The sequence below is a fragment of the Xiphophorus couchianus genome, chromosome 7 (assembly GCF_001444195.1).
Source record: "Xiphophorus couchianus chromosome 7, X_couchianus-1.0, whole genome shotgun sequence".
Classification (NCBI taxonomy): domain Eukaryota; kingdom Metazoa; phylum Chordata; class Actinopteri; order Cyprinodontiformes; family Poeciliidae; genus Xiphophorus; species Xiphophorus couchianus.
Genome location: NC_040234.1, coordinates 17,678,569 through 17,706,414, shown reverse-complemented (window position 1 = coordinate 17,706,414; position 27,846 = coordinate 17,678,569). Strand labels below are relative to the sequence as shown.

The 27,846-nt window shown below is 39.6% G+C and overlaps 2 protein-coding genes across 4 annotated transcripts in view; one reads left to right on the top strand and one right to left on the bottom strand.

Annotated features, from left to right (window-relative positions):
• Positions 1-9,828, top strand: part of tanc1b (tetratricopeptide repeat, ankyrin repeat and coiled-coil containing 1b) — a 104,018-nt gene extending 94,190 nt beyond the window's left edge. Inside the window, exons 19-27 of one of the 2 annotated variants that reach the window (XM_028023313.1) lie at positions 3,060-3,193; positions 3,405-3,528; positions 3,616-3,791; positions 4,457-4,589; positions 5,234-5,263; positions 5,372-5,463; positions 5,907-6,053; positions 7,581-7,681; positions 7,762-9,828. In XM_028023313.1, the coding sequence (XP_027879114.1) occupies positions 3,060-3,193; positions 3,405-3,528; positions 3,616-3,791; positions 4,457-4,589; positions 5,234-5,263; positions 5,372-5,463; positions 5,907-6,053; positions 7,581-7,681; positions 7,762-9,274 (2,450 nt within the window). In that variant the 3' untranslated portion in view covers positions 9,275-9,828. The remainder of the gene's footprint in view (positions 1-3,059; positions 3,194-3,404; positions 3,529-3,615; positions 3,792-4,456; positions 4,590-5,233; positions 5,264-5,371; positions 5,464-5,906; positions 6,054-7,580; positions 7,682-7,761) is intronic. The other variant, XM_028023314.1, reaches the window with a different exon arrangement.
• Positions 9,829-11,754: 1,926 nt separating this feature from the next.
• On the bottom strand, positions 11,755-27,541 carry LOC114148560 (WD repeat, SAM and U-box domain-containing protein 1-like). Of its 2 annotated transcripts, none has more exons than XM_028023927.1 (11): positions 26,974-27,541; positions 25,199-25,386; positions 24,437-24,523; positions 22,386-22,479; positions 21,595-21,628; positions 21,410-21,450; positions 20,942-21,066; positions 20,469-20,498; positions 18,414-18,590; positions 14,053-14,187; positions 11,755-13,940 (listed from the first exon to the last, which is right to left on the bottom strand). In XM_028023927.1, exons 1-11 carry the CDS (start codon positions 27,369-27,371, stop codon positions 13,789-13,791), a joined length of 1,461 nt encoding a protein of 486 aa, XP_027879728.1. In that variant the 5' UTR covers positions 27,372-27,541; the 3' UTR covers positions 11,755-13,788. The 2 variants fall into 2 exon arrangements, with proteins under 2 accessions (XP_027879728.1, XP_027879729.1); XM_028023928.1 differs by having other exon boundaries at positions 20,957-21,066.
• Positions 27,542-27,846: the final 305 nt, after the last annotated feature.

Genomic DNA, 27,846 nt, shown 5'->3' with positions numbered 1-27,846 from the left:
TGGTGTGGATCAGTGAGTCGATGTCTCGCTCACTCTTGGCATACAGCTTGATGTCATCCATGTAGAGAAGGATGACATGAGTCGGTATCCGTAGCCAGTCTTGTTGATAATTTGGCTGAGGGGGTTCAGGCCTATGCAGAACAGTAGCGGGGTCTATGCCACATTTGATGGACACTTGTGCAAGTGGTTTGCAGTTGGCCTCATCGAGTTTGTAGATGTTATACATCTCTAAGCTAATGCTGAGTTGTAGATCAGCTCATTGGTTTCTGTTATGGTGTTGGTAGGGATCGTGCTGCATTCACATTCTCAATGATGGTGATGGTACTTCACTCAGCCGTTGTAATTGGCGCCAAGGAGGTCTGGTTGTCATTCGGGTGATTCAGCTCTGATTCGCTCAATGGGGCCGTGTATCCCCTGACTGGGTGGGTCCTCCTTTTTCCTCCTTTTTGCCATAGCATTTGTGTTGTATCTCGTCAAGTTATGTTGACGTTATATGCAAGTTATATGCATGTTATGCATATTAGTATCTCTCATAGTATGAATATTAGTAGTATGAGGTAGGCAGTAGCTTGAAGGGTCTTGCCTAAGGACCCAGACTGGATTCGAACCCCCGCCCTCTCGGGTGATATACTGATATACTGATGCCTTATCTATTGAGCTATCCAGTCAGCTATATATATGTTTGCCATGACTACCTTGATTGTTTAGCCACAAACATTTTTCCACATTGTAATAATAGGGTATTTGTGTGTAAAATTTTGGACAAAGTTTATTTAAATTAAATTTGGAAAAAGCCTGCAACAAAACAAAAGGTGGAAAAACTGAAGAGCTGTGAATTCTTTTCGGATGCTCTGTACAGGAAGCCATTTCCTGCTTCTTTGTTTATAGGTGAAAACACGGCCATGAACTCTTGTGTTTAGATGAAGAAATACGACTCAGTGGTGACCTACAGCTGCAGACTGTCTCTCAGTGGAGACGCGGAAAGTATTACTGGGCTCAGAAACACTTTCCACAGTTATAACTTAAATTCTCAACTTTTAGATGAGTGTGCTGCTAAATAAGTACAGTATGTGTAGCATGGTATTTTGTTTTCTGCTTTTTATCATCTGCTACTTTTTCAGACAGAGCGTTCTTTCATTTAGTATACATAAATGTTTGTGATGGTCCTTGAGCCTTGTCTGGTTGTCATTTTCAAAAATATTCAATTATAAAAAGCAACAACTGCTATTTCACTTGACATTTTTTTTTTAGAGTTAGTGAAAAAGTTCTACTTTTTCATTTTATTATTCATCAAGATCACCAACATTTTGTCAACACTGCTAGAATGTCAAATCATGAACATTCAGAGACCAACTCATGGAAATGAGCTCCCTCTCTGTGGATTAGGAATTTTAAAAAGTTCAGGTATTGCGCAATGGAAGTGCTGTTGAGATTACTCTTACTACTTACATAAATATTAGCATTTTTGGCCTGAATATTTGAAAATAGCTGAATGAGATGTGCATAAACAGCCATCAGTCAACAGCTGCTCTCGTGTCTGCTCTTTGTAAACTAGCGTGCACCTTCCAGAGTGCTGCTAACGTTGCTCCCTGGAGCCCAGGCTAAGTTTAGCTGTTTTAGAGTCATTGTTCCCATGTGTGAACTGTGTGAGGATATCCACGTTTTTAACAGATGGCGGGTGGGGTTGTTTTTGGCTGGGGAGACTGTTCATCCAGATGGATGATGTCAGTTAGACATGGAGGCTCTGCGGCACCTTTCGTCTCCGAGGTGAATGTGAGAACAGACCTGCTCCAGTTCCTCTGGTGGAGCTCGCTCTGTTTGGAGAACCAGCGTTCATTTAGGACCGATCCATCTGTTCTCTGTAAGCATCCAACATTATAACTGTGTCTCCTCTTTATAGTAATTCACTGCTTGAGCTGTTGTTTTTTCATCAGAATGGTGGTTTGAAGAGGACCTAAAATGCAAACAGGAATGTGTGTTTAACAGAGCTGGTTGGCTTTGTCGGCTTATGTTTGTCTGCTGGTGCATGAAATGACTGAGTCCTCGTCTCTGTCTATGAGGTCTGGGGAATACGAGGCAAGAATTTAATGAGTTTTAATAAGCACAAACATTATCTGATTTAAACTCAATTAGCTGCATGTCTTTAGTTTGTGAAGAATGGGAGTTATTTTTTATAGCCAAACCTTCCTTTTTTCCATGCCCTGTGTTGCAACTGAAGGCATTGGTTCTCAGCAATATAACTTGCAAAACAATTTTTACTCTTTGTGCTTTTTCACAATTGGTCATACTACAAATGCAAATGCCAATGTATTTCATTTGGATTTGATGTGACCACCATGGTGTTTTCCTAAGATGTGCTAGGTTATTTATCCTTCACATTTAGGCCAGAAACTTTGGTCTCATGTAACTAGAGTACATTCTTCCACACGGTTGTTGTTTCTCCTACATGGCGGATGCCGAACTACAAATGAGACTGTTCAGGAGTTTCTTATTGTCACACTTCCACACAGGTTAAATTTGTGGAATTTACCACTAATAGTTTCTTGCCACATGAGTAATGAAGCTCAGCAAAATCTCTAGAGATGAATTTGGCCCCTTGGCTGCTTTCCTTGTTCAGTCTTTCAGTTTAGATGCATGACCATATCTTGGCATGTCTACAGTCTGGTCATACTGTTTCCATTTTCAATCAGGGCTTGAGCAGTGATCTGTGAAGCCTTGGATTACTTCACTTTTATTCTTCAGATTACAGGTGAAAATAGTTAATTTGGACACTGGCAGATTTTAGTCACTAATGCAGAAATAAAACTGGTTTCACTGTGTTTTATTTAGGGACACCAAAGTAGCCGAGGGCTGAATAAAATTGCATACTTTTTAGATTTTCATGTTTTAAATAGAGCACACCACCTTACATGCTCTGCTTTGTGAAAGTCGTCACATAAACGTTTAGTAAAATACATTGCAGTTTGTGGTTGTAACATACTTCTGTAGGGTTCGGTATCCTTCCTGTGGATTTCTAAGTTCTGACAAACCTGTATGTTTTCTTCCTCTTTGTAATTCAGCACTGACAGCTGCTGCAGGCCGGGGGAAGATGGAGGTGTGCAGCTTCCTGTGGGAGCAGGGGGCGGTGGTGCAGCAGGTGAACCGGCGGGGGGTGTCTCCCCTGTTCTGCGCTGTCAGACAGGGACACTGGCAGGTAAGATGTGCTGAGCAGCTTGTTTGTTCCTGATAAACTGTTTTCACTCGCAGTAACCTGCCGCAGTAAATCTGCTGCATCAAGGCATCACAGCAGTTGCTTTCCAGCCTGATAGATTTTGGATGCAGTCAGTGTCCATGCTAAATTAAAGCATTTGTAATAGCTGCTTTAATTCTAGCTTTTTTAATGCTTTTTTTTGGTCATTTTTCAGATTGCAGAGCTGCTGCTGCAACATGGTGCTGACATTAACATCAGCGACAAGCAGGGTAGAACGCTGCTCATGGTGGCTGCCTGCGAGGGTCACCTGAGTACTGTTGAGTTTCTGCTGTCTAAAGGTAAACACCAATCACTCTACACCACTAAGATGAATGTCTGTTAAAAAGTGCTAAAAAATAACCCGTGAGGTAATGTTTGCCTGAAAGGTGCTTCTTTAACTTCGATGGACAAAGAGGGACTGATGCCTCTTAGTTGGGCGTGTTTGAAAGGACATAAGAATGTGGTGCAGTTTTTGGTGGAGAAAGGCGCGGTCATCGACCACACGGACAGAAACGGACGGACGCCGCTGGACCTCGCCGCCTTCTATGGAGATGCTGAGATTGTAAGTGGAAGTATGATGGCTAATGATGTTATCATTTGCCCCAACAGTTTGAAAATCTGGAAAAGGACTAAATTGAAATTTCTTCCAGGTGTGGAAAAAATAGAGAATGTAGGAATATTTATTTTTCCAGACTTTGTTCCCATCAGCCTAATGACAAATATCTACATCTTTAAACCTAGAATGCTTCTGTCTGTGTACATTTATGGTGGATTTTGCTTTAAAGGATCACATGGCTCTGTTTACATCAAATTCATTTGCTTCATCTTCCACAACAGTCTTGTCTGTCATTTTAGGTAAAACTTGCTTTCATTACTTTTTAATGCTGTTTAAAAACTCTGATGTTTAAATAATGAATGTGATAATAATTTATTTATTTACAAAGTAAACAGATACAAAAAACAACAACTTTGTATCCATTTGTGCACCAATCAATTTATCATCCATCATACTATGTCATCTATCCATCTTTGTAAGTTCCACATTTAAAGCTTAACTACGACTAAATTTACAATGAATGCTTCATTTAATCCCTTTCTAGACCTAAATCTGATTGCAAATATTTGTCTGGAAAATCATGAAACATTGAAAAAGTAAATAAATAAAAAATTGTGAATAAACCTTGTGTTATGGAAGATTGTGGTATAAGTTTGTGTGTGGTCCTGTAGGTCCAGTACTTGGTGGAAAGAGGAGCAGTGATAGAGCATGTGGACCACAGTGGGATGAGACCTCTGGACCGGGCCATCGGGTGCAGGAACACGTCAGTGGTGGTGACTCTGCTGAAGAAAGGGGCCAAGCTGGGTAGGAGCTCCTCTCTAACAAACACACCCCCATGTTGAGGTTGACAGAAATTTAGTGTTTGACATTTGGTACATGTAGTTTTCTTTGGCTTTCTGGGTTGTTTCACATCTTTTGGTAAACACAGAAAAGCCCTCTTGTCTCCAGCTTGTTTGTGTCTCTCAGTATCTCATGATTCTAAGAATAATCCCAGACAAATGTAGAGGAATGTTGTGGGAAAAACTGCTCCTGTCGCTGCATGCCTCATTAAATCTTCAGTCTGTTGGCGTGTGTGTGTGTGTGTGCGTGTGTGTGTGTGTGTGAGTGTGTGTGTGTGTCGGGTCCTTTACTTTCTCGTGTGCTTCTGCCCTAACTTTAAGAATGACTTGTCACCCCAATGACTTTCATGAAGCCATCTAGAGCCCGTCGCTTATCCGTGGTGCTCTCTGCTGTCTCAGAACAAAACTGATAATGGGCCGAACATTTAAATTTGCTCCCCGTGCATTTGCAGCTGCAAACACAAAACCCATTTCAGGCTGAGTGACACATAATTGCATATTGTCACGCTGCAGTTAGCAACACATTCTCCCCTCGCTGCAAATGACGACTCTCGCTTGTCTTACCTCTCCCTCTCCCAATTCTTTCCTAACTGCCTTCAATAAACTAAGGCTACAGAACGTCTCCTTACGATCGATCAGGTACAATCTTTAGGTAACTCTAACTTGTACCAATTTCAAGAGAATACGCTGATGCTTGGTTTGCCACAAAAGAAAAAAAGCTTCACAGGATGCTTTGCGTTTCCACAGGGAATGCTGCCTGGGCCATGGCTACTTCCAAGCCTGATATCCTCATCATTCTTCTGCAGAAGCTGATGGAGGAGGGAAACCTGCTATACAAGGTAAAAGGCTGCGTATAGAGTGATATTTTAATGACTTCTTCCTTATTACTCATGAAAAAGAGATGTTTCATTAATGGGGCTAGCTGATAATGTCAAGATTGTTTCTCTGAAGAGAAACATGAATCAAAGCTCAATCTATTCATGATGATCTCTGTGGTATAGAAAGTGAGTTGTGAAAGACTCATGATCGATGGTTGACATTTAACAGAGTGAGGTTTGTAGCAAAAGCTGCTTGTCAGATGGAACTTATTTGTGTTGTGTTAGAGCTCGCCTTTGTATTAAACCTGTGATAGATTAGAGAAAAAGGAGTAAGAAAACAGATGCTGAAGGGAATACCTGCTAAATTCCTCACTGTATCCTTCTCTCCCACATTTTCTCGCTTTTCCTCCTGGTCCTGTGCTCTTTTCTTGTTTTTGCACGTCTGACCTCGTTGTGTCCTCCAGAAAGGGAAGATGAAAGAGGCGGCCCAGAGGTACCAGTACGCCCTCAGGAAGTTTCCTCGGGAAGGCTTTGGTGATGACCTGAAGGCTTTTAAAGACCTGCGGGTCTCTTTGTATCTCAATCTCTCCCGCTGTCGCAGAAAAACTAATGTAAGTCTGTCTTTACCCTCAAATCACTGATTTGTTAGTTTTATCAAGACCCCTCAATAAACTAAGCGGCATCTCACTTGCCAGAATTTTGTTAGTATAATGAAATTATTAATAATGTTTGTCTACAAATTCCTAAACTTATTTTACAAAGATGTATGAACTCAGATTGGAATGGAGGGGAGACGGAGGACTAAAATGCTTAGTCTTCTGATGAAACACTTTAAAATTGCCAGACTCGAAATAAAATCTTCAGTGATTGAGACTTTTCCTTTTTTTTTAGATGACCGAAAAGAAAACATTGGGGAGAAGTTAAATGGTCTTTGCATTGTTTTATTCCTCCTAATTATTTTTGCAGAATGACTTTGTTTTTACAGACATAGTCCAATAGGAAAGACATTTGTTTTCCAACAGCTGCTTATGTAATTACATTCTGCGAGGCAGCAGGCGATTTAAGAGAAGCATTTCAGATGCATGTCTCCTGTGAGTTTCTACTGTACTTTACCAGGTGTTTGTGATGTAGACATGTGGCATGGATTCCCTACTTAAGTACAGTATATGCAGAAGACCTTGAAAACACAACATGTTATCGGCAATACATATTTTACATCAATATTGTGACTGCATCCGTCATAATTAACTCAGCAGGGCAGCGGAACCTGTGGTCAGAATCCTCCCCCAATATTAACTCTTTCATGCTAAGCACTTGGCTTTCATGCTAGTCAAACATTAGCATGTTTATTATGTTTTTACAGAAATTGTTGATAATCTGGCTTGTAAATGGAGCTAAAGCTCAAAAGAATAAGACAAAGCAACTTTGCTTTACTTTATTCGGCCTTCTCGTTATCTGCTGAAAGTCTTGCTCACCAGTTCAAAGCTTAAATAAATGTCCGTCATGTAACGATATATTTTTAAACATCTCAATGATTTTATTTAATAAAGCCCCTACTGATTCTATAAATAATTATCTCTGAATTTTTACTCAGCAACAGCGTTCACACTGAAGAATGTGTTGTAAGCGAAACCTTTTAGCACGTTTCCAAGGTGCATTCACTGATCAGAAAAAGTGAGGATTTTGAGTTTCTGACCGGCTAGTTAACAACTCAAGTTTTGTTTGTTGACAAAACTTCAAGATAATCATGTCTTCATAAAACTTGAGTCTTTCAGGGGATATCTAAACACAGTGAGCACACCCAATTTAAATGTTAAATTTAAATTGGTAAGAGCTGCAGCAGTCTGTGCAATCTCTCATTTGCTGCAAAAGCTATGGTGAAGGGGGGAAACAACATCTGGATCTTTTTATAGAAAACTCAGTTGTTAGATCAGCAGTCACAACTTATAAAGCTCTGAATAAACAGCCACACAGCTTGCTTAGGGTGTGGTTGGCAGTCACTAGAAGTACACACATAATTTAAAACTGCTTTGATAGGAACAGACGGAGCTTTGGATCCTGAAAAAAATAATTAAGTGTTGGGTGTGCTTGTTTATAATTTTACATTTTTTTTGTAAAACCCTATTTTGTTTTTGTAGGATTTTGGGATGGCTGAGGAATTTGCAACAAAAGCGCTGGAGCTGAAACCCAAATCCTACGAGGCCTACTATGCCAGAGCCAGGGCTAAAAGAAGCAGCAGGTAAACTGTTCAACTCCTAAACCAGCTGTAACTAATCGTTCCTGATGTGTATCCGGTAACACTGCCTCTTCTGTTCACAGACAGTTCACTGCAGCCCTGGCCGACCTGCACGAAGCAGCCAAACTGTGTCCGAATAATCGAGAGATCCGTCGTCTCCTGGCTCGAGTTGAGGAGGAGTGCAAACAGATGCAGAGAGCGCAGACTAAAGGCAGCTTCGCTACGGCTGCTTGCAGCCAGGCATCAGGAGGCCATGAATCTGATCCAGAGCAGAATGAGAGCCAGATTGACCCATCAGAGCACAGGCCAGTGAGGAGCTTGGAGGCCCAAAGAGACATTCTAGAGGAGGAGGAGGAAGAGGAGGAGGACGATGAGGAGGATCCAGTGGCCTTGAAGCGTGACAGGACAGGTGAAGCCTGCTGGTCCCAGAACAGTTTCTCCTTCAACAGAGAATCCGCAGCTGTTAACAACTGTGCGACCCCCATCTCCCCCCCGGGCCCCAGCAGACTCCCCTCACACCGATACCCTCGAGAGCACCGGGAGGCGCTGGCCCAGCAGGCGCTGGTCCTGCAGCCCACCAAGCAGGCTCAGATAATAAAGACCAATCAGCACATGACTTCCATGCAGGCCGTGGGGGGCCGCTCTGCTGGAGGCAAATCTCAGTACGCACCCTCCAGCCCATTGCCCAGCCGACACATGTCCAGCAAGCTGAAGCCAGGTCCAGGTATTGACATAAGCCCCCTGCCTGCTCCGGCTGATGAGCCAGTGTACGAGAACCGCATGTTGCTGGGGGCCGCTTCCTCCTTCATGGGTCAGAGTTGTGACGGCGACAGCCTGCTTTCTTCCCAGGCTTCATATGTATCCTGCAGCTCCTCCAAAGCTCTGGGGCCAGAGAGGCTGTCTGCCCACTCTGCTTCTTCTCTGGAGGGCCTGGCCTGCTCTGGCCAGGGACACTTGGGGAACCACGATGCTGCTGCGGCTGGACCTCAGGGAGGAAGCATCAGCAGCATGCGTGTGTCCAGCTCCACCAGCAGCCTGGCGTCCAGCAGCAGCCTGTCGGACAGCGGCAAACTGGGACCCGACGTCCGCAGCAAAATCTCAGAGAAAAAGCACAGTCAGCAGGGCAGCGCTGCAGGGGAGTATAAACCCAGACCGTTCATGGGCATAACTGACAAAACAGCTCGATTTCAGCAACAACAGCAGCCGTGTCATCCTAGCCTTCAGTCCGTCAGTCGCAGCTGGTTTAACCACTCCTCTGACGGCTTGATGTGCCACAACGTGTCGACGATGGGTCTGCAGGCGGTTGACTGTGAGCAGTCTTACAGCAAATCGGTGAGCACTTACCAGGAGCAGCACAAAGCGCAGCTGCCGCAGGGTGGCGCCGTGATGAGTGGCTTACACAATGGGATGCATTCCAAGGAATTGGAGAAGTTCTGCCAAGTGGCCAACTGCTACAAAGAGTCCAAGCCAGCGCTGGCCATGCCGCATACTTTCATAGACGGTAACTCCAAGCAGCCTGGCCTGGGCCGAGATAATCCCGCCATTCATGTAGCTTCAATGAAACCAAAGCGATCCTTTATAGAGTCGAATGTGTAGAAATGGTTCATCTCTCTACACTGTCCACAATGCACACAAGCAAAAATCCAAAATGAGGGGCAGATTTTTTTTTTTTTTTTTTTTTTTTTTTTTTTAAACCAGCGCCAGATTCCAGTTTTCTGAGATTTTAAGGAGTACAGTTTGCTGGCTGCTTGTGCATACAAACAAGCAGCTTAGAGTTTTATTCCTCTTAGTCTGCAGCTTCTGTTACACGACAGCATGTCCGGCGTCATTCAGCCAAGCTGGAAACATTGCACTGAAGGTCTGCAGACATGACGTACAATCCTGATCAACGCAGCGAGACATGGAGCACGTTACATGCACTTAGGCCAAGCAAGTGCTCCAACGGCTCACACAGTTACGATATGTTATTATTGAACACTTTTTGAATAGAAATTAGGCTTAAAATGTGTTCATCACATCTATGGTGCTGAGGGGCTAGTTTCAAAAAGTTTCTGACCTATTCACTTTTTACACACTTGCACATAAAAAAAAAAAAAAGATAATAATTTCATTACTAAAAAGAGAACAACTATTTCTAGACTTCCTGTCAGGTCTTTCTTGTTCACTTTAAGTATTATTTGGTTCTAGCTTTTAACACTTTAAACGTGTCATAATAAAGGAAGACATTAACATTTGGTAGATTACAGCTCATCCGGATGGAGGAATAATAATCTTGTGATTATGCAACACAGAAAACATTTTCTCTTCAAATTTGAGGTCTACTGGGCTGTTTCATGTCATTTACAGAACAGACCAAACGTTTGGACACACCTTCTAATTCAATGGGTTTTCTTTATTTTCATGACTATTTATACGGCAAGAAATCCCACTTATTAACCTGACAGGGCACACCTATGAAGTGAAAACCATTTCAGGTGACGACCTCTTGAAGCTCATCAAGAAAATGCAGAGTGTGTGCAAAGCAGTAATCACAGCAAAAGGTTCCTACTTTGAAGAAACTAGAATATAAGGAGTATTTTCTGTTTTTTTACACTTTTTTGTTTAGTGCATATTTCCACGTGTTATTCATAGTTTTGATGCCTTCAGTGTGAATCTACAATGTCAATAGTCATGAAAATAAAGGAAACTCATTGAATTAAAAGGTGTGTCCAAACCTTTGGTCTGTACTGTATGTCTCATGCAGGAATGTTGCTGATTGTTGCATTGGTGATCTCAGAACACAGATTTCCACCTTTCACATCAGTAGGGCTCAATTAATGAAACTAGTAGTTTTATTATGGTCATGATTCAAAAGCAAAGTAAAGTCACTCCAAGCTTTGTGTAAATGTGTAATCAGTGAACTTTGACCATTGTGACTCAAGTTTTGGAGGGGAGAAGAAAGGACCAGCTCATAACGTACAGCGTAATTTCTGGCAGAAAAACTACAACCAATGATTTTGTTGCTACAGTCCTCTCTATGGGATTACAATCTTAGGGTTCCCAGAGTCATTTGAGAGTAAATTTCCTGAATCTGAACAGGCCAACAAGTGGGATTAAAGAAAACCCCCAAAAATATTTCAATTAAGTTTTCCTTTTGCCCCACCAAATTCCTTAGAGCTAACAAAAACATAAACATTTATTTTAGTTTGGTGATTTTTGGTGATGCAATCATTTTTAAAGTTTGTAAAGTTTCTTTTGCTTGAATGTTGAGATTGTTACCATTTAAGAATCTTTTAATGTTATAGTAGCACAAACAAAAAATGCAGCACAATCAGCACCACTTTGGTTTTATTTGGTTAATATGAAGATGACATGGTTGAGTGAATCATTCTGTCTAAATATTTTTTAATTTATTTGTTGCAATGTTTTATATTGTTTAAGCAACTGTTTAAGAATGTCCGAAGAGTTTGAAGGTAATTTGTTATTATAACCACTATTGAAGGGGGAAAAAAAGCTGTGGTATAATTCTGATCAGTTCCTGTTCAGCTCTACTCTAACACAGATACAGTGATGTATGCTTGTTTCCTCACTGAATAGTTTGGAGTGACTTTACATAAGTTATAGAGTGAAAACACTTTGGCAAAATGTATTAGTTGTGGTTCTACTGCCAAAAAGATGAGCAAGGTGAGCTACCAAATAATATGGTGAAATTGAGGGTTTGAGGTAAGTCTGTTTTGGGAGATGAGGCGAACCTAATAGAAAACCATTTTAGTCTGAATGTTAAACTAATTTGAGACTTTGACCAATTACTGTAATTTCTGAATGTCTGTTCTGTTGAGTAGAACCCAGTTGGTGGACAAAAAAACCCAAACTGTGGTATCAGTTAAAAATCAGCAATATTATCACCACACTGTGTGTTAAAAGTGATGCGGTCTGAGTACTTTGAGAAACGTCTGAAAGAACAGCTAAGGGATGGGCATTCCTGTGACTTATGAAGGATGTTATAGATCCTCATGTGTATATTATATAAATATGTACTGTTTCTTCTTTTTAGTGAAGGTCTATGTTAAGTGTATTGACAAGTTCAGACTTGTGTATTTTGAGTTTTAGGCACAATGTTGTTGAAATGGTGTTGAATATAAATTTGTACATTGCATAAGCCATCATTAACACTGAATCATTTCTGTATCTGCTTGTTGTTGCTGTCTAGTTAATTTATTCACAGTGCCAATGGCTTGGTTAATTGTAAAAGCAATATATTTTATATAGTTATTTTTGCACAGCTACAAAGGCATTTGACTCTCAGTAATGAGAATTCAACGCATGCTACAGTTGCAGTTTATATAACAGAAAAACAGGAATATAAAAAAAAAAGAGGTGGTTTGGGGGCTCGGTGCCATTAGCTTTATTTTATGATGTACATTAAATGCAGTTGTTACCATGTTTTCAGTATTGTGAGCTTTATTAGCCGTGATCACATACTGTAATGAAAATTACTGCCACCATGCGAGAGTGAAATAAAGACCCACTGAGAGGAAAAAAAATAAACAAAAAAAGACTAATCTGTCTCCTGGGTTTTTGTCTTAAATACATACACATTATTACTGCAGTATTTAAAATGTCTAAATATACAACTATTAAGTCTGCTGAAGGTAATTAAACAGATTTTAAAAAAGGACAATCTTACAATGCAGAGCACCATCTTTGGCAACACAAGGTAACTGCAGGTTGACTACAAGCCATCTTGTGAGTTGTCGTTTTCATACGCACAATAAATTGTGCATAAGAAACAAATTCTGGTTTCAACTGCATGCAAAATTAAATTAAAACCAGAATTTTACATGCACTGTTGAGACATTTTTTCTCACTGAAATTAAACTTATGAATTCAGTTACAACTTCTCTTAAGAAAAAATGTTCAGAAGCTTTCTGGCGATTCAAAGCTAAAAACAAGAGAAGTTTGATCCGATTTAACTTCAGATAGTAAGAAACAAAAGTGCATGCATCTTTAAACTTCTATTTCACTGTTTAAGAGCACTACTGCCAGTGTAAATGTATTTCCATAATTCAGCACAAAAGTCAAACTACAATTGTATAGCTTCCCTATAAAATAACATAGTTTATTGCTGTTAGTTGATGATTAAGAATTGGTTGAGAAAAAACTAAATTCAGTTTCTCAAAAATTTTGAACATGGCAAACAAGAATTTTGAACGCACAAATGGCCAACAGAATTGAAGCTATTCCTGATGTGATGTTTGTCTAGCAGACATTCATATAAAAGGCTAACAAATATGGCTTTTCATAGAGTGCTGTATCTAAACATGTGGATGGAAAGTGCATGGAAAAAGACATGCAAGAAAAGAACATTAAGCAGAAAAGCTTGTTTGAAGTACCCAGAGCCATAGAAGTGCAGAGGGGAACTACCAGTGTCACATTCCTTGCAATAAGCCACTGTTAAACCTGGAACAACTTTAAGAGTGAGAAAAACGGACAGCACTGCTGCTCAGTGGTCCAAAGTTTTATTTTCGCATGTCAGTAATTGTTGCGCCTCATTTGAAAATTAAGGTCACTGTTAAAACAACTTGGTTTTCTTAATATTCTAGCATCTAGACAACCTGAATGACTTCATGCCGCACAACATTGAAGCAGTAATTCATGCAACAGAAACCCTAGCCAAGTATTGTACGCATTTTAGTAGGCTAATAAATCTACATTAAAAAACTATTTTGTTATTGGTGCTCTGAAGTATTCTGATTTTCTTTATTTTGGAGGTTTTATTTGCTATAATCCATTGTAGACAAAATTAACACATTCACTCTTGGAATTAAATTCCGGTAATAAACTGTTTTCTCATTTTGATCAAAGTTCTAATAAACATTCAAGGCGCTGAATTCAATAAATTATCATTAGAATCATATTGTAACATTGAAAGCTCTACGATATAACACAAAAAACAAGCTGACTGATTAATATATTTGAAATAAATCTGGTAATTATCTATATCAGTTTCTGAAGTGAAACTCAACAAAGCAGCAAACTGACTCAGTAATGAGAACACTTATTACCTTTCTGGCAATTACAGTAGTTTAAGTACCTGTGGCATTTTAGAAAATGTAAAATGAGCTGCTGGTTTACTGACTGGACTTCCAGCGGGTTATTGCCATCTTCAGGGACCTGTTGGGGGTCAGCAGAGTCGTCTGGAGGGGCAGGTTGGTCATTGGGCTTGTTTTGTTCTTGCCTCCGATCCATCTCTCAATAGATTCTCGTTCGTAGGAGTACCCATCTGAGGAACAGACACCCAGTTTATGTTTGAGAACTACAGCAATGGCAGAGAACTGAGTTACCGTGTCTGATGAAGCACATGCTAGGGGACAACGGTTTTAATGTGAACAAACCTGCAGCTATGACTGGATCCTTCATCAACTCTGTGGTGATTGGACACAGAAACTCATTCGGAGCTTCTGAGCCGCTCTGCTCTGCCTTCAGGGCCTCAATTTTCCTCAGGAGACGTCCACGAAGACCTACAGACTCTGCAAAACCACAACCAGATAGTTTCAGTCGGTATGAATTTGAAAATGAACATTTTTGAGTTTTTATTTTTTAACATGAGATCAGTTCAATCTCTTGTTACTTCCTGTTGAGCTAACTAAAATCACAGCAGACTGACTAAAACTGACTTAACAAAAACCAGAAATAAATCTGTGCTGAGTCACGAAGAGCCAGACGTTTTGCTCCTCAGCTCGGGCAACTTAACATTTCCTCTTATTCTGCCTGAGAGTAAACATCCAGCAGGTCCAAAAGAGGAAAAATCTCTCCACATGCAGCTGCATGTCTCCGCCTACTGACGGCAGCCTCTGAATTTGTCATCTGCAGCAAATTTCTTGAACAGCTAAAAGGGAGGGCCGACCTTTATGGCTGCACATGATTAGTTGCGTGTCTGTGGGTAATGGCTGTGCCACTGAGAAGCATGTCTCATTCAGGCAGTAACAGCAGCTGCAGTGACATTTTCTAGCATGACTTTTAAAGTCTTGACAATTTTATTACAGTAAGGGCACTGAATGATTCAACATATTTAAACCCATTTTCCCTGCATGATAATGCGACACCATGCACATCTCGTTTCATTTTAAAGGCTAGGCAAAAGGACAAAGATCTTATTTTACAAAGACATATCCTGTGGTTTGATGAAACTAAAATTGGAGTGATCGTCCAAACTGATCAAAATAACATTTGAAGAAAAATGGAGGAAGCCTGAGAACACCATCCCCCCCCAAAAATACAGGGGTGGCAGCATCAGAAGTGGAGGTTTGATGCACGAAGGATGGGTGTACTTTACAAAACAGTTATCAATTTGAGGAAGGAACATAATTTGTAAATATTAAAGCAACATCTCAAGACGTCAGCTAAGAAATTAAAGCTAAAGAACACATGGGTCTTCCAAATGGAGAATGATCTGAAGCACCCTGACAAATTAGTTAAGTTTTTGAGTGACAATCACAAAACCCCTGTTCTCAGTCTCAGTCTCATAGAAACTTTGTGGATTGAACTGAAAAACTGTGTGAAAAAGGCGACCCACAAACCTAAATATTGTGAGAAGTTTCTAAAAGGAAACTCAAAATGTTTGACCCAACTCATAATGGTATATTCATCTTTAAACAAATACAGAAACTACTAAAATACAAATTATACCAAATACTGCTGATGATTGTTTTAGAGGTTTTTTAAAATGCAAGTCTCTTAAGCAGGTCCTCCTGCTGCTTGTATATGAAGAGATGTGAAAGATGCCACTTCCTTCCCATGTGCCATTTTGATACCCTCCATCTGAACCACATCTATTATTTTTAGTGCAAATGAACTGCCATCATTTGTGCCACTTGTTACTCTGTATAATTTGTAGCCCCCAAACCCAATGTCTAAATCTGTCAGAAACCTATTCCTGCTTTCATTTTACATTAATTTATGCTATGGATCTTAAGAAAAGTAATTAAGACTGATATAGATGTTTAGCTTGCTAGGTGGACAGATACTGAGGCACTTTATTTTATTTTTTGTGCTTCTCTTAACCTTGTAAAATTTTAAGCACATTGGTTTCAGATACTCAGACTTCTACGCTCCATTTCTTTGAGGTAGAACGTGAACTTTGTGAAACATGGAGAAAGAAAAACTACAGGCATCAAGTGCATGTTTAGATTCACTAGGTTGTTGCAGGAGCTGTATCATCCATCCTCTTTATCATAGCTTATGATCTGCTCCTGTTTAGCAAATAAAAACATTTTCTCTCAATTTGTGAAATGTGGATTGTGCCAATGGCAATAGCAAAAGCTATGGCCTGAACTTAACTTCTGAAACTCTGCAACCTTTTCAGAAATGCTGACTATAATGTATTTTCACCATCAGTGCTCTGGACTTGCTAATGCAATCTGTTAGGCGCAGTCTGATGATCACTGTAAATAGGCTTGGAGCTGAATTGTACACAAAGATAAAGAAAACATTTGCTCATGTCTTATTTGCAGAAGTATTCACACTTGTACATCATTTCATACTTTAGCTCATTATAACTAACTAACTGTTTTATGTTGTTTAATCTCAGTATAAATCCAGCCGTTTTGCAAACGCCTCATTAGTTTGATGGAGAACAAAGAGGGAATCATAAAGACCAGCTGTATGCCATATTCTGTAAACATTCTTCTTCAAGGTCCTAGATTTTAATTTATCTTCCAAGTACAAGAAAAACTTACTAGTTCCAATTCCTTGAAAACTGTCTATAAAGCATTTGAAATTCCTTTTTTTCGTACATTTTGGTCTGTTGGAAAAATCATTCTATTTGAATAGATACTGTTAAATCTAACCTGATGCTCCTGACTGTGTATTGCTCTCCAACATGTCGTAGTGAAAGCAATGACGTACCAAGGCTACACTCGTAGGCATTTTACCTATGTTCAAGGAGAAATTACTCAGCCTCTAGTCTGAAAACATCATTCCAATCAACTTCTATAAGACAGAAACTAGTCTTGCACTGAATAGCGCCTTTACTTTTCATAAAGCAGAAAATCAATACGGACGAGGAAAAAAGACTGAAGTACTACAGAAAAAAAATGTGTGTTGCTACGAACCAGTTAACCCATCAAGTGCTGATCCAGCTTATGATTATATCAACAAGGCAGCTTAGATGCTAATGTGTTGAGAAAAAAACAAGCAACAGAAGACAGCAGTACAGCCAGCCTGAATCATGCTGGAAAAATGACAGCATTCAATCAGGCTGAACTCCTTGAACCCCTCAAGTTGTTACTGAGCTAATAAACAATGTTAGAAAAGTTGCACTTCAAAGTAATACTTCGTTTAGGATTTCTATACACTCCAGCATCTTTCATCACAAGTACTATACCGTCCACTTTACATTTAGATTGATAATTTGATGGAGTGGGGGTGGGGGGCGAAATGAATATTTCATAAAGTTTACTGAAATCTCACTTGCTGTGTGTGTCTGCACGAGAAAGAAAGAGGGTGAGTGTATGCCTATGCAAATGCACACACTATTTGCATGCATAGAAAATTATGTGTTGTACTGTGGGGATGTAGGTCGCACAGCATGACAAAAAATGTGCCAATCTGTCCATTTCTTCTGCGGTAATGATGAGAGCTGTCCTCCATATTAAACATGTAGCGATGGTATGGGGCATGCTTTGAATCATTGAGCAGCATGCGAAGCTGGTTTGCTGTCTGCTGCTTTACAATTAAAGCAAACAAAATGGGTTTTAGTCTGAGTACAGTCAGGATTGTAATGCAGTGAGTTTTGTAATTAGAATCAGATGTTTTTTGTGTTTAGACTGGAGACAGAAGTTCTATGTTTTAACACTAATGTGTGACATAAAGATTAAGATCTGAAAGTTGAAATGAGAGTTTGGTTTTGCTTTTACCTTTAACACCAACCCCACAAAATTAAACTGATGAAGTGACTAATGCTGAATGGCTCATTTTAAGAAATACCTTACAGGGTTTTAGATGCATGAAGCAGAAATGCAAATTGTTTGAGATACATTTTCAAGCTACAGGAATTATTGGCCATTTTGCAGTGGTAGATGCATAGCTAGTAACCTTAAATTGACCAATTAGGAAAGTTAGCATTTATCCTTGATCGTTTGACTCTAATTCAATAACAGCACAACGGGAGCAGGTCAAATGTATTTGATCTGGAGAGTGTTTGCTCTCAGCTAACGTCCTGCCTACTGTTTTGAAGGACATGCAGAGTGATAGCAGGCAGTGTCACTGGAGCAACACCACTAAATTATTTTTGAATGCAACATCACATTTCTGAGCTGTTGCAAGCTCTGACAATAATAAACAATATGACAAAATTGCATATTTTATCCAAACTCTATGTAAGAATAAGTTTCTAAATCTCGACAATGACACAACAGTGCATAATCTCATGTCTAGCTATGCAGATGCTCTGTCTGTTCTATTATAATAAATTGGGTAATGTATAAAATGCTCTAATTGCTTCAGCTGATCTTGACAGCAGAATGGGAACATAGCTTGATAATGTCAACATAGCTTGATAATGTCAACTTGGACATTTTAGCTCAACTCTCATCAAGCTCCGCAGAAGAAAGCATCCAATTCTGGGAATTTTGTCACTACAGATCAAATAATTTTTTGGGAACAATGTTTAAGGTGGCATGATAGCCAATAGAGATGATAATTGTTATGAGAAACAGTAAGGTGCTTTTTAATCCTATCAATTCTCTGTCCTCACCTATTCCCAGTTCAGCCACAGTCTCCTTGCTCATGTGGTTCACCTCTGACCCATCAATATTGTTGGCTTTAAAAATCATGACGAGCTCATCCAGTCTTTCTTCGCACAGCCAGCTTTGCACATCCTCCTCTGTCCAATCAGCAAGCAGCAACCTGGAGTGACCTGGCAGTTTCCTTCCTGCAAAAAAAAAACAACAACCCAACAGGCTAGGAGGAAGTGCTGAGCTATTACAGCCCAATCTCCTACAAACAAACAGTTTCCTCCCAATCTCAACAGAAAGGACAAACTCCCTTAAGACACAATCCGATATGGGAGCGATAATTACTTTCATCTGCACCCACCCATAAAAATCCACAAACACAGTTGTAAAATAGTTTTAAATCAAGTCCTTCTACTGTAATTTTAACATTTTATCTCATGTAAGTTTTTTATGGAGTGAAGGCACAGAAACTCAAGAGATCTGTAATCTTTAAACTTTTGTTGTTTGAGGCATCATTATAGAACAGTGTAGTGAAGGACAGCTAGAATCCTTAACAGTGTAGTTAAATTTTTTGTCAAGAAGCTTTTACAGTGATGTAGTTTACGCAAAAGCACAGATTTCCCAAGACTTAACACTTAAAGTGTATGGAGAAATGCTAACTTTGTAGGTTTGTGAAGCCATGAGGAAAGCGAGAGGCCTTTTTTGGTGTAATCCTGGCTGATACAGTGTATCATCTGGAGTCTCCCAGTCTAAGGGGCTGACTCATTGGAACACTAAGCCAAAATCAGGGAAGATTCACTGGAGTCAGAGCAGTTCCAGACTGCATCCTTTAGATCTTAGTCTTTTTGTTTCACTTTTAAAAGAAAATAAATAAAATCTATAAATGTACCTACTTAAACCTATAGTTATATTAAAAAAAAGGACATATATATTTTTTATAATAAAATGTTTACATGCAAAATAGAGTGCATTTTGTCTGGTCATTCACCCAAGCATACAGCCTTGGTAAGGACAGCATCATTGAAAGAGAAGGCACCAAGAGCCCCCTGGTAACTGGAGGGTATTCAGACCTCAACAGCTTAGGTGGGAGTATCTGATAACACAACCACTAGTCATACACTGGACTAATAGGGCCTTCATGGAAGCGTAGCAAGATAAAAGTTATCTGGAAAAAAAGGCATGGAAAACCATCTTTATAGCTTGCAAACCATAAAGAGAACACAGCAACACATGGAAGACACTCTGATTAGGCAAAACTAAAACATTTTTCTGGCCTGCGCAGTGCGTGTAGTGAAAAACCAACTCTGAATATCAGCAGCAGAATGCTGTAGGATCATTTTCTTCAGATCGCACAAGGAAACTGATCAGAGTTGATGATGAGCAGAGAGCTCACGTCCCAGAAAAGTTACCGATCTAAATCTAATTGAGAATCTGTGGAAAGGCTTAAGAAATCTTAATGATTTAGAGACTCTCTCCATCCAACTTGATGGTGAAAACAGTTCAGAATAAATGTGAAAATCTTGTCGATACACCTTAAGAGATATGCCACACTTTTCAGATTGTTATTAGTCATGTATTTTCACTGTGGGAGGAAACCAGAATAACTGTATAGAAGCCATGAATGCACAGAGAGAACATGCAGAGACCCTAAACCAGGATTCAAACCCAGAACCTTCTTGCTGCAAGTCAACAACGCCACTGTGCAGTTCAAGATAAGAGTTTATACAGCGCTGGTGATTTATGGAGCAAGCACCTCTTCAGCATTTCAACATGTTGTTTGCTGTGTTTACCTCAGAAACCTTGGCTATGGCTGAAATAAATAAGTTGGACTATATGAACTGTAGCAAGATTTGAACAACAAATAGAATTTGTGTTCAAAAAGAATACTAGCCACAGATTTATTTTCTAGTCAGACACACCAAAAGAAGATATTTTTCAGGGGGTCAACAACTGCTTGTGCGAGACACCACTACGTGAGCAATTTACACAAAATGCAGTTTTACGATAAGACATTCAAATAAATCACCTGAATACTTGATGGACTCAGACAGAAAAACACAGTGACGGTTATTTACCTTGACATGGCACCTGCTGTGATTCAGCCGCTGCAGAAAAACATGAAAGGAAATAAGTTCATTGTGAAAAGACAGAGAGAAACAAGATTAAAGTGAAGACGTGGAGTGGCAGCGGTGGAGGAGTATTAAAAGACAGGTTTTAGAGGAGAGGGAATTTTTTTTTATCAACATCATGCTGATGAACGGCAGATGGAAGAGCTGTTCAGATGTCTATCGAATGCATGTTTTCTTTCACTATAAGCAGAAACTTCTTGTTCCTGCTTATAGTAGCATTTCTCCCTCCATTACAACAGCTCTATGAGGATCAGAGATAGTCTATCCGGCTGCAACATCATAATATAAACATCATTACTCCTCTTGTAGACAAATAGGAACTTTGGATTTTAACTATGCAGTGATCTCTGAAGGGTTTTTTTCCCATCAAATTTTAAAATACAGGTTTATTCAAGACATTAAAAAGTGACAAACTCAACTGCAACAGTATTTACCAGTTTCTTCATATCCATCTCCTCCAATCTTCCACACATTTACTGATCTGTCCATTGAGCCAGTTGCCATCAGGCCATAGGCAGGAGACAGAGCGACCGCTGTCACATATCTATAGGAAGGCGACATAACAGGAAAGTGAAGGGTGTTTGTAACAACCTGAAAGTGGCACAGGAAGAGATCAGCCTCAAAAATCTGTTTCCCTGAGCCACAAAAAAAGATCCCTAAATCCTTTCAGACACTTCAAAGAGCTCTGATGGTTCTTACCTGCAGTGCCACATCAATGACTGTGCAGAAAGCAGAAATATACTGTTGCATCACTGCACCCAGAACTTCTGGGAGAAACTAATCAAGCAGAAATCGCACATTTTGATCTGAAACGCCCGGGCTCCATATTTTGCTGCTTGGCTGAGACCTGCAGAGATTGCATCGCAGCAGGAGGCTGGGTAATTTACCTGTCATGTTGCTTCAAAATGTGGAGCAGGGTTCCCAGGTTCTGTGAACAAAGTGCAAATTGTTCAACTGGAATGTTTTGAGTTCTTATTTACAGGGATGAGACATGTTTGATTCAGAAGTCATCTTTATATCACTGTGAACTGAGAAGGAATTTAAAAAAAGACACTTTGTGAACATTACTTACGGCATTGTATATTGTTACACTTTTATCCACCGATCTGTAATAATTACAGTAAATAAGGTCACCTCGTGTTCAGAATCCATATGTATGCATTTACACCACAGATTAATCATGTAGTCATGTATGAGTTTTTAAAAACTGAGGAAGACAAGAATAAGAAACAGATTAATCTTCAGTGTGTTTGACTTTGAGCCAAGAGCAACAGAAGGAACCAACAGCAGCTTTATAATAAAGTGCATTCCTCCTGTGGCTGACTGAGAGAACAGGAAGGTCTACACTCAGCAGTAGCATCTGCTGCTTACTCACAAAAAAACAACATAACAATCCTTCACAGAAGCAAAGGCAGCCAACAATATATTCAAAAGATAATAAAGAGTAATGCAATTACGTATGGAGCAATAAATTGCCTTTAATGAACAGCAATGCCTATCAGAGACTTACACATCATGCAGCTCCGACCTTAGCTTGTAAATTAAAGACTTATGTAAAAACTTATCCAATTTTTTTTCTAGAAGTGCCATCAATTTAGTCTAGGCCTGTTTCATTAGTTACTTTTAAAAAAAAACAGTTCTGCTTAACAATATTTCAGAAGTAATGTCTGATTGTCATTGATTAATTTTCTGTAAAGTTTTGTTCATTATTACTTTACTTTCATTTTCAAGTTATTTACGTTATCATTGAGGGCTTTTTGGTCATTAATAGAGGGGCAGCAACAATTTTGGCCATGTCTACATACTCTTTATAGCTAGCATGTTAGCACAACAGGCTTTATGTTGGTATGATGAGGTTCTCACCCAGAGACCACCAGCTCTCCATCAGCAGAGAAAGCGCAGGACAGAACTGGAGCCGTTTGACCAGTGAGAATGTGAAGAAGCATCATGGTCCACACTGCAGGTGAACATGAACACACGCACACACACAGAGAAAAGGTTGAGAGGGATTTAGAATTGTTATACATCCTAAACTGTTGACTTGACACTTTTTCCCCCCTGTACATACAGAAAAAAGTTTTAATTTCTCTGCTAACTCTCCTCTGTGCTGCAGCTCTGCCACCTGCTGTCAGCTGTCCAGAGATAAAAGATTTTTACTATTTGGGGAAGAAACTGAACACATTTCAACTCAGATTTTAAAATGGGTTATAACTAATTGAAAAACAATCTTCAGGGGATTTTTGGTATCCCTGAATTAATCTGTTTTCCCGCAAACTTGTTCAGTCTTGCCTTTTTCAGCTTCCTTGAACAGTCAAAAGACATGTTTTATTCACCAGTATTTGGGATTCGCTGTAGTATGAGTATGCATGGTAGTCTGTATCTCCGACAGTACTAATGAACCAGAGAGGCGCTTCTTCTACGGCCAGAGGGAGCTGTTGGTGTCTCATCTCACTTTTATATTCTCTGTGGGGTTTAGGAGAATTTTCTGGCAAATGAATCTCAATTATTCCTGGTTTAATGTTTATGGAACCAGATAATGATATATTTGGCAGTGTGAACACACATCACATCTAAACCCTACTGTGCCACACTTTTTCCTTCCACTCAACTTTCCACTAATATACTTTCAGAGAGCACTCTAAACAGTCAGCTTCTTCTAAAAATGACTTCTTTTGGCTTACCCTCTTTAGGAGGGTGGGATTGTCTGCTGGACAACTGTCATTTGTGTAGGCTACAATAAACATTATAATAATCCCTTTTAAAATGGTTCAATGTGCTAGCTTTCGAAGGTTCACGTTGGGATTTCATTAGCTGCAAGTCAAAATGTTCAAAAGTAATGTGCCACAAAAGCATAAATCCCAATTTTAAAGTTGACCAGTTGCTTCTTTTAATCACCTTATTCTGTAATTCCTGTTTCATAGTCATGCAAAAGAATAAATACACTTTTCTTAAATGCAAGACAGTTGCAGTCTCATATCTAAGCAACAGCATGACAAAGAACTGAAACAAGGACAAACCATATATATATACAGTACAGACCAAAAGTTTGGACACACCTTCTAATTCAATGGGTTTTCTTTATTTTCATGACTATTTATAAGGCAAGAAATCCCACTTATTAACCTGACAGGGCACACCTATGAAGTGAAAACCATTTCAGGTGACGACCTCTTGAAGCTCATCAAGAAAATGCAGAGTGTGTGCAAAGCAGTAATCACAGTAAAAGGTTGCTACTTTGAAGAAACTAGAATATAAGGGGTATTTTCAGTTGTTTTACACTTTTTTGTTTAGTGCATATTTCCACATGTGTTATTCATAGTTTTGATGCCTTCAGTGTGAATCTACAATGTCAATAGTCATGAAAATAAAGGAAACTCATTGAATTAAAAGGTGTGTCCAAACTTTTGGTTTGTGCTATATATACAGTATATATACTGTATATCACCATGGACTTGGGTTGCCATGCATTGCCAACAAATCCTACAGAGAATGACCGTTACCACGGCAACGCATCGAAGGAACCAGCACAGTTGTATGCCCAAGCACATTACGAAAATGCACCTTGTAACCTGGTTATACAACCCGTGAAGGACATGTGAACTCTGCTTCCTCTGCTGGAGCTTGAACAGCAAAATGTGTCTGTTTGCACCTGGTGACCTTCCAGATCATTTGCATATGGACACACACGCATAACAGAGAATCCCCCAGTGCTGCAGTGTTTCAGGAGGAAGTCTTAATACATTATTAATGAGTCCATCTCTGATTTAAACCCCATAAAATGATTGTATTCAGCAGAGAGAGATATCAAGGTTGTCCCAGTCAGCAGAGTGTTTCTCTCTCTCTCTCTGTCCTGGACAACAGATTAAAGGAGTGTTTGGTTGAGGAAGCATGCGGGGCTCAGGGAGTCAGCCTACCTGCTCCCTCACGCTGAGAAACAATCCATATTTTCAGAAGACTGTCCTTTCCACAGGAGGCCAGTCGAAGCTCCATACAGGAGTCTTCTGCAGAGTAAGTGGGAAAAAACTCAGCGTTCATGCATGATCAAACCAGCAAGAGAGGAAGACAAATATGTTATGACAGCATGTTAGTATAGAAACCACTAACCAGCAGTATTCTTTAAAAAAGTAGTGTTTTGAAAAGAGACATTTGATTAGTGGACTAAAAACAATGTTGGATTTTTAAAAGAAACTGAGGACACCAAGCTCCCTATCAATTTGTCAGAGGAGTAGATAAATAAGTGGAACATGACTTGAGTTGTAAAACACATGAGATTAATTTGTGATGTAAAAGTGTAGACACCCTTAAAAGGTGTGTTTTGTTGAAGGATCTTTTTTATTCAGTTTGACAGTACTCTTTTGTAAGACTATTAAACCCTACATACTGACTCAACAAAATATGTCCGGTCCACCTTATCCAAGATCCTCAAATTGTTTAGATTACGAATACATCTCTCACGCACAACTTTCAGGTGACCCCACACTTTTACAGTAATAACTTCAACATCAAAAAGATGTTTTTTCAACCCATGTTGTTAAACCTGTGGCTATAATTATTGCTGCAATGAATATGCAAATAATTTCCATATCTGTATTAAGAAATCTTTACCTTCCATAATATTTAGGCATATACATTTTTGCAACATGTTTTTAAAACTATTTCCAGTTTACTTAACTCACCAATTTTGAAGTGAGGTGCGAAGCTGCAGCAGGTGACGCCCAAATCATGTGCGTCTTTCTGAGCAAGCAGAAGGCTGATGTGATCATCCCAGAGTTTGAGGTCTCCCTGGGTACAGCCGGTCACAAAAACCTGAGAGCAGGGAGAGAAACTGCAGGCCACAATGCTGGCTTCACTTGCTGCAGCACATCTGCGGGAGAAAATTATTAGAGCAGTTTGTTTAAAAGATAAAGAAGGCCTTTTGTGAAAATGTTTGACCTTGTACAATTCTGTTGAGATGAGAGGTTTAATCAGAGAGACAGAGCTCAATAAGAGTTCTGACAAGAAGGAAGCATTCATTTTTCTTGAAAATAAGTATACGTTGTCTGCATTCAAGTTGACCTGAAATGAATACGTGTTTTTATATTAAACTTTATTAGCTCAAAAATACTGACGTTGTCCTCAGTATCCTAAAATGATTAGATTAATGAGTGCATTGTTTTTTAACACACTTTTAGGATTATTTTCTGCTTTAAAGTTTGTCACTGATGGGAGGGGGAAAAAAGCTGCTGAGGAGAACGTTGTGACAGCTGTACGATGACTCCATCTGCTGCAGAAGGCTGAGAGATGTTGCCAAAAGCGACAAGTGTGAGAGCTTTTTGATTCAGTTCGTCTGTCAAACTGTGGTTTTCAGAGCTGAGAGCTAACCTTGAGTCTCACTTTGAATTAAAGGTGTCAGTCAGATTTTTTTTTTTAAATTACTACTCCAACACAGAACAGGCACTCTACCATCAGGGGTGATTCCAGAAGGTTTTCAGATGAGGGTCACTTACAGTGTTGGAGGGAGCCACACTTAAACTGAAAGCAGTAAGTTTTTTCAGGAGTTTGTATCTGCTGCCATCCCATTTAGTCAGGAATATATTAAAATCTTAATTTAAAGGTGTACATGTAAATATGCTGATGTCTTTTTAATACATATTATACAATAACAAGCATGATCGTTAGGCTGGATAGGAAGATTGTTACTAGTTACAGTAATATTCAACACAAACACAAAACAACATAATTTAACACAGCTCATGTGTTGATTGGCAATATCCAAATCAGAAATGACGTGATTTGTTTTGCTATTTTAGGTCAACTTGAGAGGTTTCAAATGTAGCATTAAAAATTACCCCAGAACTACATCTATGAAAAGATTAGATGTGTATAGCTCAACACAAGCAATCTTGGTGTGATTTAAAAGTTCTTTTTAATGAACTTTACAATCAACCCACTTTCTAACTGTGTTCATTAACAAAATGATTTATTTAGTTAGACTTTTTGTAAGACGAATAAAAATGCTAAGATGTAACATTTAATTCTATATTTCTCAATCAAAGGTTATTTCATTACATTTACATTATTGTGGTTCAGGCTCCTTTTTGGGTCTGCCGACTTCAATTAAACATTTGATTAGCATCCATAATTAAACTAAATTAAATCTGGATGACCTCCTGCTGACCTTTGGACTCATATATATATATATATATAAAAAAGTGGTTTTTCTTTCTGCCGGTATGTTTTGTTTTCCCCTTTACAATTCTCTAGCAAGTAGGGCAACAATGGGGAGATAAAGAGGTTGTTTATTTTTTAAGGAAAGTACAAAAAAAATGAATGGATGAAGAAATGTTACTGTTGCTGTTGTGATAACATAGCACATTTCCAGCAGTGTCAGCAGTGGACAAGCCCATATCATTTAAGAATACTTTCAGACAAATACTGTCTGGTATCAGAAACGAGTAAGGCCCAAGTATACCTGCGCAGTGTCTTGGAAGGGAAGTCCCAGAGGGCCACGGTGCCATCACAGGCACCCGCCAGCAGGAGGCAGGAGTCCGGCGCCAACGCGCAGACTCGGAGCGGGCTGCGGCCCGGGTGCTCCACCGCCGAGAGTAGCTCACCTGTCTCCGAGCTCCAAACTATGACGGAGCCGTCCGTGGAGCAGCTTAGCAGGTAGCTGCCGCAGGAGCTGAAGCAGCATCGGTGAACCCCGTAGCCGTGACCCGTCAGAGGAGAGAAGGGAAACTCCTTAAAGTCCGCCGTGCTGTACACCCGGAGAGTTTTATCAGCTGATCCGGTCGCCAGAGCAGACGGAGAGAAGGCACAGCAGCTGATCTCGTCTGTATGATCTCGAATTGTATGAATTAAAGAGACCATGTTGGCATCTGTTGATTCTGGCCGTAAATCAATCTCAGGGTGACGCAAATGGTCCGAATGAACAAGCAGGAAGAAGCTATTCTACTTTCTGCCTGCTGTTCTGTCGCTGTTGAAAACTCTTAGCAAGAAATGAGACCCTTGTTCGTTATGAAGTATTTACTTGCTTCCGCCTACAGCACACCAATAAAATTTAACTTGCCTGTTATCAGCCCAGTGACGCTTAGTTATTGCATTACACAATGTTTATAGTTTGTTTTTGTTTTTTTACAGTGTTTATAGTTGACTCAATGTAAGCAGAAACCAGGAGTTATACAAAGATTTTTCCCCTTTAATTTCCTAAGTTGCTGTTTTAGAGTATAGTTAACAGTTAAAAACTATTTAAAGGTACAATCCAGTGGTGTTTTTCCACCAAATACAAAAAAACACAACTAATCTGCTGCATAATTTGGGTCACTGAAATTGGCTGATTGGTTCG

What these genes read in the sequence shown, in the direction of transcription:
- LOC114148560 (XM_028023927.1), bottom strand. Translation starts at nt 27,371, where the DNA reads ATGGTCTCTTTAATTCATACAATTCGAGATCATACAGACGAGATCAGC. An exon ending in ATTTTGAAGCAACATGACAG is followed by an intron (nt 21,067 to 21,409) that starts GTAAATTACCCA and finishes GCCTTCCTATAG; the next exon opens with ATATGTGACAGCGGTCGCTC. An exon ending in ACAGCAGGTGCCATGTCAAG is followed by an intron (nt 18,591 to 20,468) that starts GTAAATAACCGT and finishes TTTTTTTTGCAG; the next exon opens with GAAGGAAACTGCCAGGTCAC.